The sequence below is a fragment of the Corapipo altera genome, unplaced genomic scaffold (genome assembly GCF_003945725.1).
Source record: "Corapipo altera isolate COAL_440 unplaced genomic scaffold, ASM394572v1 77b, whole genome shotgun sequence".
NCBI classification, from domain to species: Eukaryota; Metazoa; Chordata; class Aves; order Passeriformes; family Pipridae; genus Corapipo; species Corapipo altera.
The window spans coordinates 742,732-759,501 of record NW_020884933.1 but is presented as its reverse complement, the minus strand read 5'-3'; the positions used below and the strand labels follow the sequence as shown (position 1 = coordinate 759,501).

Here is a 16,770-nt window from a genome sequence, read left to right as displayed (position 1 = left end):
CATTATTAACAGTTATTGCACCTTTATCTTCATTATTAACAGTTATTACACCTTTGTCTTCATTTTTAACAGTTATTACACCTTTGTCTTCATTATTAATAATTATTACACCTGTATCTTCATTATTAATAGCTATTACACCTTTGTCTTCATTATTAATAATTATTACACCTTTGTCTTCATTATTAATATTCTCTTTCCAGTTTTCTTTTTCACTTGGGCCTTTATTTTCAAAGCACTTCTTCAGGCTCAGTTTTTGGTGCACGGTCTTTTAACAGGACAGAGGGAAGTAAAAATTCACAAGCTGTTCAAAATTACCCAGAGCAATTAAAACAATTCTGGAGCAGTAATCCTGTCACCTGAAGGGAACAGCACATCTCCCCACCCTGGGAGAAGCTGAGCAAGTACAAAACCACCAGCACGTTGTACATACAAGGGAGCTGCTTAATACTTCTCCAGGATTTCTGGTTGTAGGCTACAGTAAATTTGCTCAGAGCAGCTGACAGAGCAGACCCCAAAGAAAACAGCCCCAGGACTGGGTTATAAATTCTGCACATAGCAGCTCCTTGCAGTTTCCAATCTGTGGTAACCAAATCCAAAGCAGGTGATTAGCCCAGGCTAAGGGTGGCATGTGGAGCTTTCAGCACTCACAACACTACTACTGGTCACCAGCTGAGGACCTGCTCGGTGAATTTGCAATTACTGGCTTTAAATACCTGCAGCTCTGACTTCCATCCAATGATTTGAGAGGGTTTTTAAATGAAAAGAAACAAAACAAAGTTTCTCTAACAATATGTAATCATGAAAGGGCTGCACTCCTTGACAGGCTGTTTTTAAAATCTAACAAACCCCTCAAATTTTAAAGCCAGAAGCAAGTCCAGTTGTATTCTTTTTAAACTGAAGGTTGAAGGGGAAGAAGACACTTTACCCTCCCAGTTTCTGGTTTTGAATGCTGGTACATGAAAGCATCATTAGAAAACAAGCCCAGCAAAAGTGCCTTTGTGCTACTGCAAATGGCAAAGTGCTTGGGGTTTTTTTGCTTTTAATGATTTGATTTTGGAGCACAATGAAGTAGAACATTTGGAGATCCATGTCTAACACCCATCAGAGATGTTAATGTTATTCAGAGATTCGTACTACCTAAAAACTCACCTCATTTTTAAAGCATGGAGCAATATAATTTAGGAAAGGTCCCAACATAACTTAGGAAAGTGTTAAAAAGAAAAAAAAAAGGAATAATTTTTTTTTGTGCACTGGCTTTTCCTACACTGGGAAATTTAAACCAAATCCAAAATAGGTAAGGACAACCCAAGATAACTCTACACATTCACAGGCATTTGAGAGTTGTTACTCATAGACCAATCCAGGATTTCTGAATCCTTGATTTGGTCAACATTATTTTAAATAGATAAATTTAAAAAAATTAAGTGTCAAGACTTCTCGAGGAAGTAGCGCAATAAAAGTGTTAAGATGATTTTATTTATGGGTAGTTTTATATTTAAAACATAACAGGAATGCGTGAGTGATCCTGTTGAAATATCTGCATGTGTTGGTGTTTAATTATGCTGGGAAGTCTACAATTTAGGGTTAGTTGCTAACCAAGGAATTCCTTGTGCAATATCCTGCATAAGTGAGAAATGAGTAATTTAAAGCAGTCTGGGGGCAAATTTAAATTACACATTTTAAATATAACTTCAGGCTTTTAAATAGAAACAAGTATGTGCACTTTTCCTTTCCACAGCTGTGGGCTCTGTGGGTCTGCTGGGGCTTTTGCAGTAGCTCTTTCCAGTCCCATGGGAATTGTGTACAAGTTCAGCCCCAAAGGAATTCTATTAAGATGTACAATTAAGAGTCCAATTCTACTCTAAATTAATGGTATTTTCCTAAATATGATGAGCACAGGGTGTAGTGATTTAGTTTATTTGCCTTACTCAAAGGAGAAAAACCCAACCATGTAGGGTCATAATTGCACAAAATAACCTTGAAGCAGTGAGCAGCTGGACAAGACCTACTTTTCAGCATCAAATATTAGTGCAAATCCACAGATATACATGGATAAAAAGTTCCAGGAGGCATCCAGCAGACAAATGTGGACCAATGACTTAATGACAGAAATAAATACATGTTCTATGAAAATATAGATTAACTTCTGTAAGGTCACAGGTTCTGATGGAGACCCAAAAGCAGGACTGGAACCATGCACTGATTCTTTGCTACAACAGGAGTCAAATCCATGACTTCTTTCCAAAGTATGTAGAAAAAAAATGGTCCATTTTGTTGTTCTCAAAGCTGGCCAGCCTCAGTCTGGATGTCCCACACACAGATTTGATCTCTGAAGGATTTAGGCTATTACAGCATCAAGCTGACATTTACCACACACACACGTCAAGTGCTTCAGGATCTTTTGGGAGGGACATCAACAAATAGCTGAATCCCCTTCACAGGAAGCTCCAACTAAAAAAATCACAGTAAGGTAAATACAGAATACCACAAACTGAACATGTCCTTAGCTTGTGTTTTATTATCATTACTGCTTAGAAACCACTTACTTGGCAACAGTTCTCTGTCTGCAGTTTCGGTGCAGCTCGGGTAGGGATAGAAAAGATGTCCTTTCTCCAGTGGGTATGGGATCATCCTAAATGCTGCAAAAAGAGTGGGACATCAGACCTGTATTTAACCAGCTTCTCACAAAGAGAACCAATTGTGTTTGAGGGGAATAAAAGCCACACAGATTAGTCTACTGTACAGCAAACAATAAAAGGAGAGATACTTACTGCCCTCCCATGTGCAGTGCAGCAGATTTAGAGCCCCTTCTATCCTCTTCCAGTGCTGGAGGTGAAAAAAAGCATAGGCTACTGCCTCGCTGTCCCCTCGCTTCAGAATGTGCTCTGGAGGCAGCACTAAGCTCTTCATTTCTAGTAAATACTGAAAGGACAAATGCAAAGCACATTTGGTTACGTGGAACACACCAAACCCTTGAACTGTGAAATGGAAGCGACCGATCGAGGCACGAACTGAGCAAATCCCAGGGGCCACCTGGGGAGGGAAGGGCCCAACCCTGACCCAGAGCAGCCAGGATTGGGAAGGGAAAAGCAGCAAAATACACTCCTGCCTTCAACAATCTGAAATTGGGACTTTCACATATTAAAAAAAAAAAGAAAAAAAAAAAAAGTCGAGAAAAAAAATACAGCTTCAGTAAGGTAAAATAAAAATACATTCCTGTGGAACAGACATAAGTAGAATGCTGCAGGTGCAATACCAGTGAGGGACAAATTTAGGCTGATAAAAAACCCCAAACCAACGGTATTTTTGCTCATTATTTCATCACTGAGCATTTCAGTGCAGGAGGCTGAGGATTTGTTAGCCCTCAAGTATGAGCAGCAAACCCAAAGTGTCAGTGTGCTAAACCCAAGGAAGAATAATAAACCAAAACCAGGGAAAAAAATCTTCTTTTAATGTGGTTTTACTGGGCTACCACAAAGCATCTCTGATTTCAGATTTTTTCAATTTCAGCTTTCTCCCTCCATCAGCAGAATATCTGATGCTCAGAAGGGTCAAAGAACACAAGGATTAATCATTTCCCATTTCCTTTGCAACACAGGACATGCAATTTTTTTCAGTGCACCACGTTTTTATCGTGGCACATTAAAAAAAAAAAAAAAAAGCCAGGTATTCATTTGAACTCAGGTTTTAAAAACAGATGAGTAATTTTTACAAGAATGAAAAGACAGTTTCAGCTCTAGTATTTACCTGTGGGTTGTCCTCTCCTACCACACAGTGTCTCATCCAATAACAGCCAAATTAATCCACACCTTTGATCAACGTGGCAATTCCTTGGGGTGTCCCCCAAAGTGTAAGAATGCAGCAAACTCACCGATTTATTTCAGCAGATGCCACAAACTATGAGATTATTTACTAATCCAGTTTGAGGACTTAACTTTTCCCATTCAGATTCTTCAAGGAATGTAGGAGGGGTTGTGCCCCAGCCAAATAAAGCACATTTACTGCCTGGCTAGGTTCTTCTCTCAGTGCCTTGGGCCTGCACTCTGGAGGGTAATATTCTTGCTAATCCCCTCTAATCCTCTTCAATTTTTTTTTCTTTTTTTAATTTTTTTTTTTTTTTTTAACACAGTAAAGGATCACTGGCACACAGGGCTGCTGTGGGAAAATGGTCTCAAATATCTGACCCCTGACCTGACTCCTCCTGCTCTCCACAGTGCCCACTTTTCCATTGTGCTGACTGGGAATATAAACCCAGCAGTGGTGGGGAAGCCCCACTGCAAGTATTGCCACAACACAGCAATGCTCAGCTCCAGGCTTTGGCTCTCTCTGAGCCCATGTTAGCACACAAACAGAGAAACTCCACAGTCTGGCAGGTTTTCATGTCCATGGTTAAGCCTAAAACAGGCAAGGTGTCTCAGTGCTGAAAGTATCTTGGGGTTTTGAAGTCTTTATACACTATAAAAATCTCGGAGATATTCAAAATAGGATTGGAAAAGGTTGTTTCCTCCAGCACCAAAATGCAGTTTCAGATCCCTAACTGGAAATGCCTTAAGAGGACCAGTTTTCCAGCTGGTTCTAACTTTCCAAACAAACCCCAGCCTTGTAAAAGCAGAACTGGGAACAAAGAGAAACAAACCTTATTTTATTTTCCTCATGCAAAATGATGTTATGTGCAAAGACAACCATCAGCTCCAAGAACAAAGGGATTTCTACTTTACACACTCATTTATTTTTAGTCCACGGGACAGGACAGGGTGCAAATTCAAAAATCAGATTTTCTTCCCCACTGTGACCCCCTGGGTGAGTTACTTCATTTGTCTGTGCCCTTGTTTGCTTTGACTATGAGCATTTCAGAGCTCTAGGCAGCCTGGATCAATAAAATTCTGCCCTGTCATCCAATAAATTGGTTTTTCAAGGCAATATTGCAATTTAAAAAAAAAAAAAAAAAAGGCTGGACAGATCCACAATTAGAAGAGAAGATGAAATTACTGAAACCTGGAATCAGCTTCCACGCTGGTCTGCAGAACTACAGACCATATTTTGCTAAGAGCCTGTTTGAAATGATCCCTAACTTCTTTAAAAAGGTACCTGAGGCTCCTGAAACAATGGGAGGACACCCCAACTAAAAGAACTTCTCGATAATGATAATGCTTTATAATCTTCTGCCCCCTCAAGGCAGGGGCTAAAAAAAAAAAAAAAAAAAAACCACAAAAATCTGTCTGAGACTGTCTGAAATGAACTTGCCCTGCTCTTGATCAGTCATGCAAAGAAGCAGCAATTTCTCCCAGCAATTAGCTCTCCCTGTGCACATTCTATTGGATTGGACAGGCAGACAGAAGGGAGCAGTCACATCATTCCAGCCTTCACAGCTCCAGCCACTGGGGCTCCAGCATCATTTGCAGAGGATTAGGCCCAGCACTGAGCCAACCTCCTGCATTCAAGGGTTCACACTGAACCCAGCACCAGCCCTGGGACTGTAAAAGAAAAAAAAAAAGCACTGCAAGGTTTTATTTTCACCCCTGGAATCCGTGCTTTGGCTGCTTCAGGTGATGCCAGATATTAAATCCAGCCTGGGGTGGTGCAGACTCTGCATCTTGGTTACACACTGAACTGACTGTAGAGCTCTCAGGAACTGTGGAGCCCATGCTTGGAAGCAGAGTAGAATAAAGGTTTTTTGGAATACTAGAGTGGTTATTGTCTGGAGAACTTAATTTGGCTTCAGGGACTTGGAATGAGATGATCTTTAAGGTCCCTTCCAAGCCAAACCATTCTGGGATTCTGTGACTTTAAATACCTACATTTATTAATGCCTACAAAATTAATTAATGCCTAAAGCTCTGAAATGCTCATAGTCAAAGCAAACAAGTGAACAAGGGCACAGACAAATGAAGTAACTCACCCAGTGGGTCACAGTGGGGAAGAAAATAATACCCTTACAGAATAAAGGGCCTTCAGTAATACCTCACTGGTATACAACTCATTTTCCAATGAGTTAGGGAATTCCAAGTCAAATTTTTTTGTGCAAAAACCCCTCTTTTAACATCATCTATTGCAAAAAAAAAAAAACACCCAAACCCTAATTCTGGTCACCAAATATTTAAGATATAAATAACAATCCATTTAACAACTCCAAGGCTGGAGTTACAACCAGTTTCAAGAAAACCTGGGGCTGGAGTTATAACCAGTTCCAATAACAAAATGACATTATAACATGGTATTTTTTTTTAGAATACAATCAAAGTGGTCCAATAGAAAATAAAATACTCTTTACCTTTGGAACATGAGGGTTAAATTCCACAGCTCTGTGAATTGCTTCCACAGCATTAATTTCTGCTGTACTGAGCCCTCTTTTGGAGGCAGTTTCTGGGGAGAACCTGAAGGGAAAAAACCCACACTGAACAAAAGTAATAAATAATAAACCCTAAGCAGGTGTTTATTTGCATTGGTGAGCTTGGAGATCGTTAAGAAATTGGCTGATTTATCAAGAAGGATGAACAAATCCTTCTAGGAGAAAAATGTGCATGTTAATTCAGGTACCTTGCCTGTCCCTCCATGCCCATGTGACACAGGTATGTTTGAAATTTGATGTCAATCATGTCAGGTGAGTGCCTAAATTTTCCCCTCACTGTTACAGCATCACCTGCTGGACCCAGCTTTCCACAGACCAGAACCACAGTGAAATGCCAGCACCAACTACCACAAATATCCTGCACCCACCCCAAAAAAATGGTGGAAATCCCAAGCAAGGCACTGAAAACAGAACCTTCATAAAAGCACTTGGCCAACATGTGGGCTCTTGAAAAACAACCTGTATTAACTTTGTGGATGCTTGAAAGGAGCTTTAAATCACATTTAATTACACACACATATATGTGTATATATAAACACACTGAACTTGCTCTTAAAAATGTAACTGCTACATATTTAGGTATGAGCAGGGGTGTAGAAGAGATGAAAAAAATTAAAATAATCTTGAATGGAAGCAAAGATTTCTTTGCAGATCAGAAGTAACTTTAAAACATAAAAGATTTAGACCTTTTTACTCCATATTTTACAGAAGATTAGCAACAAACCACTGTTTTCACACACACGGTTGCTTACCTTTCTGAAACAGCTCTGGCTTTTAGCAGGGCTGCTGTGTAACATATTGCTGCTGATTTGGGAAGACTGATATCTATGATAAAATAAAATAATTAAGCTGTAAGATTCTAAGGCAAGACAAACATTTTAAACCCACACCCTCTGAGCTTAAAGATTTTTACTCAGGCACATGAGACAATGAATGTAACACCTGGAACACTTCAGCTGTGATTAGAAACTCTGAATTTCTTTGCACAGCCAGTCTCAGATTGAAAACTCAGTATTTAGGTGGTAAAGCATCATTTTTTTTTCTTCTAAATGTACCAAGAAACTAAAACTGAATTAAGAGAGAAATACATATATAAATACACACCTCAAACCAGATTATATTTCCTGTACTAACCCACAAAGGTTTAAAACAAGCTTCTAATCTTTTACCTAATTTTGCAGCTGTACATTAGCACAGAGTTTTACACAACACTGAGAGGCTGACTAGGAGCTGACCAAAAGAAGAAAAAAATGACACTACAGACAGGTAGACAAATTTTAACAAAACCACAATTTCCGCTCTTTTCCAGTTCCACGGGGAAAAACTCTATTAGTTGGAGCTTTGTGGGATATCTGAAGCCAAGTTTGAGCTGACAATTACAGATTAGAAGGTTAGCACTCCACAGCACAAGTTTACTTTAAAAGCAGACAAAGTCTGGGGTCTAATTCCCAAGTACCATGTTGTGTATAGTCAGATGGCTCTTGCTTTTTTTGTAAATCCCATCCTGGGCTTGTCCATCACTTACTACAAGTCTGGCTGTCGTGTCAAGCAAAACACAGGGGTGCTGCAGAGAGTTTGAAGCTCACATTCACTTTTCCAGATGCTTAGGGGAAAAAAAAAACAACATCAGCAACTCTTTCTTAAGAAAGTGTCACAGTTCCTGATGTTCACAAATGGTTGTGATAAATTAAGAAGGATCCACACAGAGGAATGTGGATGATCAGGAACAGGAGCAGGGTGTCATGCTGGCTACACACAACAGGCACAGGGATTGGGGAAAAAAAATATCCTACTTTTGATTCCCTGAGGCAATAAAGAACAGAGACAGGAGAGAAAAAAAACACAACAGCTTCTGGGAGTGGCTGTCATAAAATATTGCTCTTATGTCCCTCCACTGTGAAGGTGATTTAAGAGCCAGCTCTGACAGCAGCACTTTGTACCCTCACAATGTGGGCACTGTGTAGGTGGCAAAACCTCCAGGACAATAAAAAAATAAGTATATGTTTTACTAACCTTTATCTAGACTTGCACAACCCCTGAAATGTATTAGCTGAGGTGGAAAGTGAAAGCAAACTACACTGTTTAATGCCCACCACTAATCTCTGGCAAGCAGCATGTCTGCACACTGCTCATCTCTGAGGAGCAACTTCAGAGTTACAGGAGCCAAGCCTGGAAGATGACAAAGGAAAACTCCCTTTTCCAGCTTATTTACATCAGTTACTTACAGGGCTGTGTGCTGGCTGAAAAAGGCTGATGAATTTAGGCATAACCAGGGATGTAAAAGAGATTAATTAAAATAATCCTTGAATCAAAGCAAAGGTTGCTTCACAGATTAGAAGTAACTTAAAAGCATAAAAAGTAATTTGGATGCAATTTAGCTTGCCTAAATTTGACCTTAGCAGTCAAAAGAAACACTTGACCTGCACTCAGGAAGCAACTATTTGTTACTGGTGGAGGGAATCTGGTCACCCAGCTGAGATCATGAGCAAACAACTTGCCCACCTCATTTTTACTCTTATCCAAAAACACCCACATTTCCCAACAGCCACCACTTACCATCATACTTGGCTAAAACTGCCTGGACATCTGCATAAGCCTGTAACTCCAGCAGTGCCTCCAGGAGGTTTTCATGGATATTCAGCATGCTGAGAAGTGGAAACTCTTTCATCAGCTGCAAATCAGGAAAGAGAAATGAATTACACACAGGACTGCAGTTGAATCCCTGAAATAGTTAACAGAAATAAATACAATAATTCAGGATTTTTCTATGTTCTGTTCTTTCAGAGTGCTAGAAGCTGAAAGGGAAGCAGCACAAAAAGAACTGCATAATTCCATAGAATCATGGAATGGCTTGGTTTGGAAGGGACCTTAAGACTCATCTTGTTCCAACCCCTGCCATGGGACACCTTCCACTAGACCAGGCTGCATCCAGCCATGATGTGCATGTCTCATTGGAAAATAATTCAGTTAAATTAATTATGATGCCTAGAAAGGAACTTGAAACCATCAATTTGGATGGTGTGACCGAAAACAATAGTTGCTCACTTTTTTTTTTTTTTTACTTTTACTTACATCTCTCATCATTTTTACTGCTTCCCTTATTCTCCCAAGCTTCCTGGCACACATTGCTAGTCTCCTCTTCACATAGACCAATACATTGGTGTCTCTTCCTGATGACAAAGACAAAAAATATGAGTCTATCGAGTCCCAATCCTTACCTCTCCTAACTTTACCTCAGTTTTACATTTCTGCTCACACAAACCCAAGGGTTTATGGGATTCCAAGTCCTTACTCAGCTGTGCTTCGTGCTGGGGGCTCTGGGAATGGCAGTTCTGAGACTTTCTGTAAATCATTTCTCCTGCTTTCAGAGCCTGCTTGAAATACTTCTCAGCATCCACAATTGTTGTTGCTTCTTCCTCAGCCAGGAGGACATATGCAGTGGCACAGCTGAAATAAGAGAAAAATCTACTAGTTATTCTGAGGGATGAAGTTTAGTATCTTTACTAAGTGCTAGAAGCATTAAAAATGGGCAGGTTTCACTTATGTTTAAGATCTAAGCACTAACAATAATAAAGTACCAAAATATTGACTTCAGTTAAAGGGTAAGTGTGGGAAAAACAGAAACCTGTTTCATCTTACAGAAAAAAACACACACATTTGGAGAAAAGCAGAGAGTTAAATTATTTTCCTTGAAATTGTAAAAATGGTCCATAATTGTCTGGAAAGGGGTTTTTTTGTGTTTGGTTTGTTTTTCCAAACCCAGGTTTTAAAGTTTTTTACCAGACAACATAACAAAATGGATCACAATAGTGGGTGAAACTGGTTTGTGCTATAGGAGTATTTTTAAATCCCTTGCAGCAGTGGCATCTGTGAACTCCAAATACAGTTCTACCACCATGCCACCTCTGAGACACAGGATCTCAGGTTCAATTTAGGCTGTTCCACATCTGAATACAATTTCTCATTTGCTATTGCTGTTGATACAAAGATTTAAAAATATATTTACCAAGAAAAGGGAAGCACAAAAGCCATTTTTAATAGAACACCTCAATACTTCAGTGCAACTGCCCCATGTGAAACTCTCAGTCCCAGGAATTGCTCTTAAGCTACTCAGAACTTTGCTAAAAGTGAATTATGAGACGAAGAAACTGATAATGTGCTCAGTATTCCTCCACTTGGTCTTTCCCACAAGACATACAGCAGCTGAATTTATAAACTTACTCATTGTTCAACTCCAGAGCTTGATATGCTGCTTTAATCCGGGCCTGAGGGTTCCTCTCTCGCCAGGCTTTCTGCATAACTGTTGGAAAAACATGGAAAGGCTGGTGAGGGACAGAGACACCTGGGAAACACCTGGGAGCCAGTGGAGGCCACACTGCTCGATAATTAACATCCATTTCCATGCTGGAAATTCCCATTTACTGTATGACTGCTACAAGGAAGAGCAAACAACTGTTTTAATTCCACCTTGTTTCTCCCACGAGCATCAAACTCTTGCAACTGCTCATTACACCCCAAATTTAGTCTAAGAAAGCAACACCACCAGGAAGATTCTTCACTGACCATTTCAGAACTCCTACACAGAGCACAAAGACAGCTTACATAACCAGGCAGATGTACAATTTCTAAACTGCTACAGATTTTTGGAAACATTTCCCAAGACTTGTTGAAAGCTTGGCAGGAGCAATTGTTAAACACAGGTTCTTGCACGGACCTGTACAGAATTTTAATTTAAGCTTTCAAACAGAACTTCAAAGAAAACAAGTGATGGAGTAAGGGGTGTCTTGCACAGGTAGAGATTCACACTTGAATGTTAAGTTGTGCAGAGAAGCTGTGGCTGCCCCATCCCTGGAAGTGTCCAAGGCCAGCTTGGATGGGGCTTGGAGCAACCTGGGCTAGTGGAAGGTGTCCCTGCCCACGGCAGGGGGTGAAACAAGATGATCTATAAGGTCCCTTCCAACCCAAACCATTCTGGAATTCTATTCAGAAAACTGTCAGATCATAAAGGGTTAAACAATTCCTTTTTAAATTTACAAACCATATTTGAGTGGCATCACACAGCAAAGCCAATTCAAGTTATACTGTAATAATTTATCACCTAATTAGAAAGTATTCTAGGGAACAATTGAAAAGGCTGAAATTTATTCAAAAGTGTTGTTTGATTTACAGCTTGAATTCAAAATTATTTCAGTGCAATGACTCTAAACCCTCCCCACTATGTTTCCAACTGGGAAAAATGAAAAACACAGACTGAAAACCAACTTTTAGCAGAAGAAAAAACAACACTCTCAGAGCTACCATTTTCCATGCAAAACTAAGTAACTTTCACACTGAAAAACCTCCAAAACCCTACATTCATGGAGTTCCATATCTGGCCTATCTCAAGGACGATAAGAAAACCAAAGAATCTATACATGTTTCTTTTGGAACAAACCCTTCTGCTGTCCAGCAAGAATAACGTGGAAAAATGTTTGAGTTTTTCATTTGGAAACAAAATATTAGTCTTGGCTTAGCAAGCGAGACAATACACTCCCTTTTGTGAAATAAAAACACATCGTTCATATCAAGCTTGTCACAGGCAGCTGACAAGGAACACTTCCAGAACGTGACAAATTGACAATAATTCACACCCACACTGACAATAACCAGGTAAAGAACATTTGCTGCACTAAACATGTGGAACACAAGGCAAAAAAAAATAATTCTGGAGACTGCAGTGTTCATTGCTGAGGTTCAAATGAGAGTGTATTTTGGCTGTTGGGAAAACAACCCAGGTTTGTGGTGTTGTGTTATTTGAAATGGGTGAGATGTTAAAATGCAGGATCCTGACAGGCTTGAAGTTGTAGAGAATGCACAGGGTGAGAAAACATCTTGTCACTAAATTTCACTGGATTCACTAAAGACTAAATTTCAAGGCCAGGTTGGACAGGGCTTGGGATCACCCTGGTCTAGAGGAAGGTTTCCCTGCCCCTGGCAGGGGGGGAACCTTGATCACCTTTTAATTTCCCTTCCAACCCAACCCATTCCATGATTCTGTACGTCTATTAAACCTCTTCAGCAGTTGAGAAAGGCTGCAATCCCACAAAATATTTGACATGAAAGCCTGATCTATGCTCAAGTTCATTAAAAACACCCTCTTTGCACTCTCCCCCACACATGACATCAGTACCTGTATCTGAGGGCCGGAGGGCATCTGTGTCACAGGTGAAAAAGTTCTGATGGTCCTGAGCTGACAAATTCATGTCATAGTAAGTAAGAGGCTCCTTCCCAGTCACCCACATGTACCTTTAATAGGAGAAATTTCAGTAAGAGGCAGGTTATAAAGGTTTAAAGGTTGTAACGTTGTAAGCAAGTTGGGAACTGGCTTCCTAGGAAGCAGCTTTTGCAATGAAAGAACACAAGGAGACTTGCAGTACAGCCATAATAATAAAAGAGAATTTAGAGTCAGAATCTCAACCTCTGAACAAAGTTTTTCTCCTACTTTACTCTCACAAAAAATAAAGTTACAGTAATATTTGCATTCTTACCATTGACACTGCCAAAGCTTGGCTTGGTGCCTTTTAAACACAGGATTGGCATCAATCACCCCTATAATCTTGCAGGTCTCCAGCTGTCTCCTGACATTACCAGTGCAAGTTCTGTGAACAAGTCATGTGCATGGCCCCAATTAATTTTAAAAAGATGCAATGGAAAGTAAGGTAATTAATACCTGCTATACTCTGCCCCTCGGAAAAGATTGAGTGGATTTCGCCACACTTTGCACTCTGGGGAGTAAAAAATAAAAGTACTTTTTAAATGAAGAGCACAGGAAATATTACCTTGACTTTGAAATGCAGTAATGAAATACAGTTTTGCTTTCAAAAGCTGCTTTCATGTTATTGTTATACAACTTGAGCACGACCATATAATATTCTTCATAAACTTCTGCTATTAACAATATAAATGTATATTTATATAAAAGGTTATACATGTCCATGTATTTTTTTATATATAATATTTATATGGAGAGATTTTTTTTTTTGCTCCCCAGCATTGCTGGGGTACAAAAGCACATGGTGGGAAGATTAAAACACTGCCATGTACACTCGTGCAATGTTTACCTTGCACATATTTAGAATAGCAAATAATGATTGTTACTGAAACAATTTTAGCTGAATGTGTAAGATATTCCCTAAATATTTTAATAAAGAATGGTTTAGAACAAAGATGCATTATTATTCAGGGGTTTTTACCATTATTAATAAAACACTTTATAAGATGTAGGCTTTTTTTATTCTTCACAAGCACTAATGCAGAGCCAAAGCCACTAAAAGCCAGTTCAGGTGAACCAGCCACCTTGAAGCTTAAGGAAAGCTGCTGGGATACATCAGGAATCAATCACCTGGCATGTTCTGCCTGCTGGTGTCATTGTCCCCTGCTGAGAAGGCTGCTGGGGGTGGGGGGCTGTTCTCTGCCCCCCCAATGAGGGGCCTCAGGTGGCTCACAGAAACCTGCTCGATGAAAGACGTGCCGTATTTTCGGAAGTGCCACCACTCAAACACCTGTCACAGGGGAAAAAAAGCACCAGAAATTCCCTTAGGTGACACCCTTGCAGCAAACAGGAGAGATAAGAGTGTCCACAGGGAGTAAATCCCCCTGCAAAGCGACTAGAGATGGAACTTTTATCTCCACACAAAGTAGCATTAATGATCTGGCTTGGCCTGGCTTGTCATGCAGGATCAGCCACAGAACATGAAAGAGACTGAAAGAAACTTGTAAAATTTTAGTCAAACATCTCTTCCTCCCCCTCCAGGTCATTGGGGTAACTCATAAACCCCTTCAGTAGTGCCTGTGTAGGGAAACTGGGAACAGAGGCAAAAAACCCTTAGATTCTCTTTATCTGGTGAGGATTTATCAGTCCTACCTGCAGCACCAAATTTGTACTGGGTGTAGCTTTGTTTTCATTTCACAAAAATAATCTAAAAGAATAAATCATAGAATCATAGAATGGTTGTGTTGGAAGGGACCTTAAAGCCCAAATCATAGAATGGTTGTGTTGGAAGGAACCTTAAAGCCCAAATCATAGAATCATAGAATGGTTGTGCTGGAAGGGACATTAAAGCCCACCTCATTCCAGCTCCTTCCACTAGACCAGGTTGCTCAGAAATCTGTTAAAACAGACTTTGCACATCCTGGTAATTAGGTTTAATTGATGAGAACAGACATTTTCTTTAGCTTTTAACACTGAAAATAAAGATTAACCCAAAAGATGTATATGCAGTGCCATGGTCTGTATGAGGGTCAGATGATTGTGGTCTGCCTGCCCATGGCAGGAGGTGGATCAAGATGAGCTTTAAGGTTCCTTCTAACCCAAACCACCCTGGGATTCTATATTTATTTTTATATAGAATACATACATATTCTAAGTTATTCTAATATATATTTTAAGTTATTTCCTCAGACTCACCCCAACACACAAAGCAAAAGAGTAGTTACAATTCATCAGAGAAGATACTAAACAAGTTCCTTCCCAGCCCAAAGGCACCCTCTAGAGTCAGATACTCATTCCCTTTACCCCTCATGAAATAATCTGAGAGATCCTAAAGTTGTTTAGGAAAAAAAAAATTAACTACTTACAAATATCAGCCCAGATATAAAGGATGAAGTCACTGTAAGGGCAAAGTAGAATTTTGGAGTCAAAGTGCTTAAGAACACAGTCACTGTTAAGAGAAACAAAAAAAAAAGACTTAGCAAGTAGAACTGAAAAAGAGAAATAGCTTTTTATTTAATATATAATATACTACAGCCCTAATAGCTTCATAACGCTACTTTGTTAGAGAATCCTTGCCATATATTATTTTCTGTTTGTAACCATCTCTGACAGTCAATTAGGTTTTATACACAATCCAAAAAAAAGCATTGTACATTTTTAGGTAAATGTACTATTTCACTTTAAGACAAAAACAGGCTGTTTTGATGCCAGTTTATAGTCAGTGCTAAGAATATACATTTTCCACAGACCTCTACCTCCTGCTATCGACAGCACAGGGCAGGGAATGCAATTATTAAGTGGTATGGACCCAAACTGCACATCAGCTTTGTCACCTGCCACCACCCCAGGCTGGTGGGAGGAGGGAGGGACAGGGGTGACCAGGGCAGGGCTCCAGCCTGACAGAACCCCCCCGGATGGTTCCAGTGCCCTGGGGCTGCCCATCCCAGAGCCTGCTGTGTCCCAGCCCCAGGGCTGGGTGATGTGCTCTGTGTGTCACTGCAGGAGGCCGGGATGTGCCACAGGCCCGTGGGACAGAATCCCAAAACCACTGAGATCACCGAGCCCAACCTGTGCTTGATCCCCAACCTTGTCCCCCAGCCCAGAGCACTGAGTGCCACATCCAGTCTTTCCTTGGACACCTCCAGGGGTGGGGATTCCACCACCTCGCTGGGCAGCCCCTTCCAAGGCCTGACCACCCTTTCCAAGAAGAAATTCCTCCTCATGTCCAATCTGACCCTCCCTTGGCACAGCTTAAGGCCGTGTCCTCTCCTCCTGTCCCTTGTTCCCTGGAGCAGAGCCCGACAACCCCCGGCTCCCCTCTCCTGTCAGGGAGTTGCAGAGAGTGAGAAGGTCCCCCCTGAGCCTCCTTTTCTCCAGGTTGAGCCCCCCCAGCTTCCTCAGCCGCTCCTGGTGCTCCAGCCCCTTCCCCAGCTCCGTTCCCTTCCCCGGACACGCTCCAGCCCCTCAGTGTCCTGAAGGGCCCAGAACAGAACGCAGCACTCGCGGTGCGGCCCCATCAACGCCCAGTACAGGGTGACAGTCACCGCCCTACTGCTGACACATCCCGGGACGCCCCGCCCGCACCCCCGGCCCCACAGCGGGGTCCCGCCTCCCCCCAGCCCCTCACCGGCGGCCAGGCCGTCCCGCAGCCGCAGCGGCACCCGCAGCACCGCGTACAGGAGCCCGAGCCCCGCGGCCACGGCCAGGAGCCCGCGGGCCCAGGGAGCCGCCGCCCGCCGCCTCAGCTGCTCCCAGCGCCTCAGCGCCGCGGCCGCCCCGGGGCACGGCAGACCCCGGCCGCTCCCGCCGCTCTCCGCCATCGCCAACGACCGGGCACGCCGGGACAGGGGCGGAGCGGCCACCGGGGCGGGGCTCCGGCTCGGGGAGGCTGCTGGCGGAGCCCGTCAGTGCTCAGAGCGGGCTCGGGGCGCGCACCGAGCGGTGCCCACACAGCAGCGAGAGCTCCCCGGGGGTTCTGGGGCGCGGCGGCTCCGCCACGACCGCGCTGCCAGTCACGGGCGGCCGCGCCCGTTCTTGTGATGGCGGCCGCGCGGCGTCTGCCCGCAGATAAGATGGCGCCGCCCGCGCTTCCGGCCCGCTGCCCTCAGCCATCGCCGCCAACGGGATGACCGGGGCGGGAGCCCGCCAGTGCTACTGCGCCTTCGCA

At 42.2% G+C, this 16,770-nt stretch overlaps 1 protein-coding gene across 2 annotated transcripts in view; it reads right to left on the bottom strand.

The window, feature by feature from the left end:
• The window catches only part of ST7L (suppression of tumorigenicity 7 like), a 23,239-nt gene extending 6,642 nt beyond the window's left edge, over nucleotides 1-16,597 (bottom strand). Inside the window, exons 1-13 of one of the 2 annotated variants that reach the window (XM_027659991.1) lie at nucleotides 16,231-16,597; nucleotides 14,969-15,051; nucleotides 13,734-13,893; nucleotides 13,062-13,116; nucleotides 12,522-12,637; nucleotides 10,574-10,652; nucleotides 9,615-9,799; nucleotides 9,425-9,522; nucleotides 8,909-9,023; nucleotides 7,105-7,177; nucleotides 6,275-6,377; nucleotides 2,775-2,925; nucleotides 2,550-2,642 (exon numbers count right to left, since the gene is read on the bottom strand). In XM_027659991.1, coding sequence (XP_027515792.1) covers nucleotides 2,550-2,642; nucleotides 2,775-2,925; nucleotides 6,275-6,377; nucleotides 7,105-7,177; nucleotides 8,909-9,023; nucleotides 9,425-9,522; nucleotides 9,615-9,799; nucleotides 10,574-10,652; nucleotides 12,522-12,637; nucleotides 13,062-13,116; nucleotides 13,734-13,893; nucleotides 14,969-15,051; nucleotides 16,231-16,423 — 1,504 coding nt within the window. In that variant the 5' untranslated portion in view covers nucleotides 16,424-16,597. The remainder of the gene's footprint in view (nucleotides 1-2,549; nucleotides 2,643-2,774; nucleotides 2,926-6,274; nucleotides 6,378-7,104; nucleotides 7,178-8,908; nucleotides 9,024-9,424; nucleotides 9,523-9,614; nucleotides 9,800-10,573; nucleotides 10,653-12,521; nucleotides 12,638-13,061; nucleotides 13,117-13,733; nucleotides 13,894-14,968; nucleotides 15,052-16,230) is intronic. The other variant, XM_027659993.1, reaches the window with a different exon arrangement.
• Nucleotides 16,598-16,770: the final 173 nt, after the last annotated feature.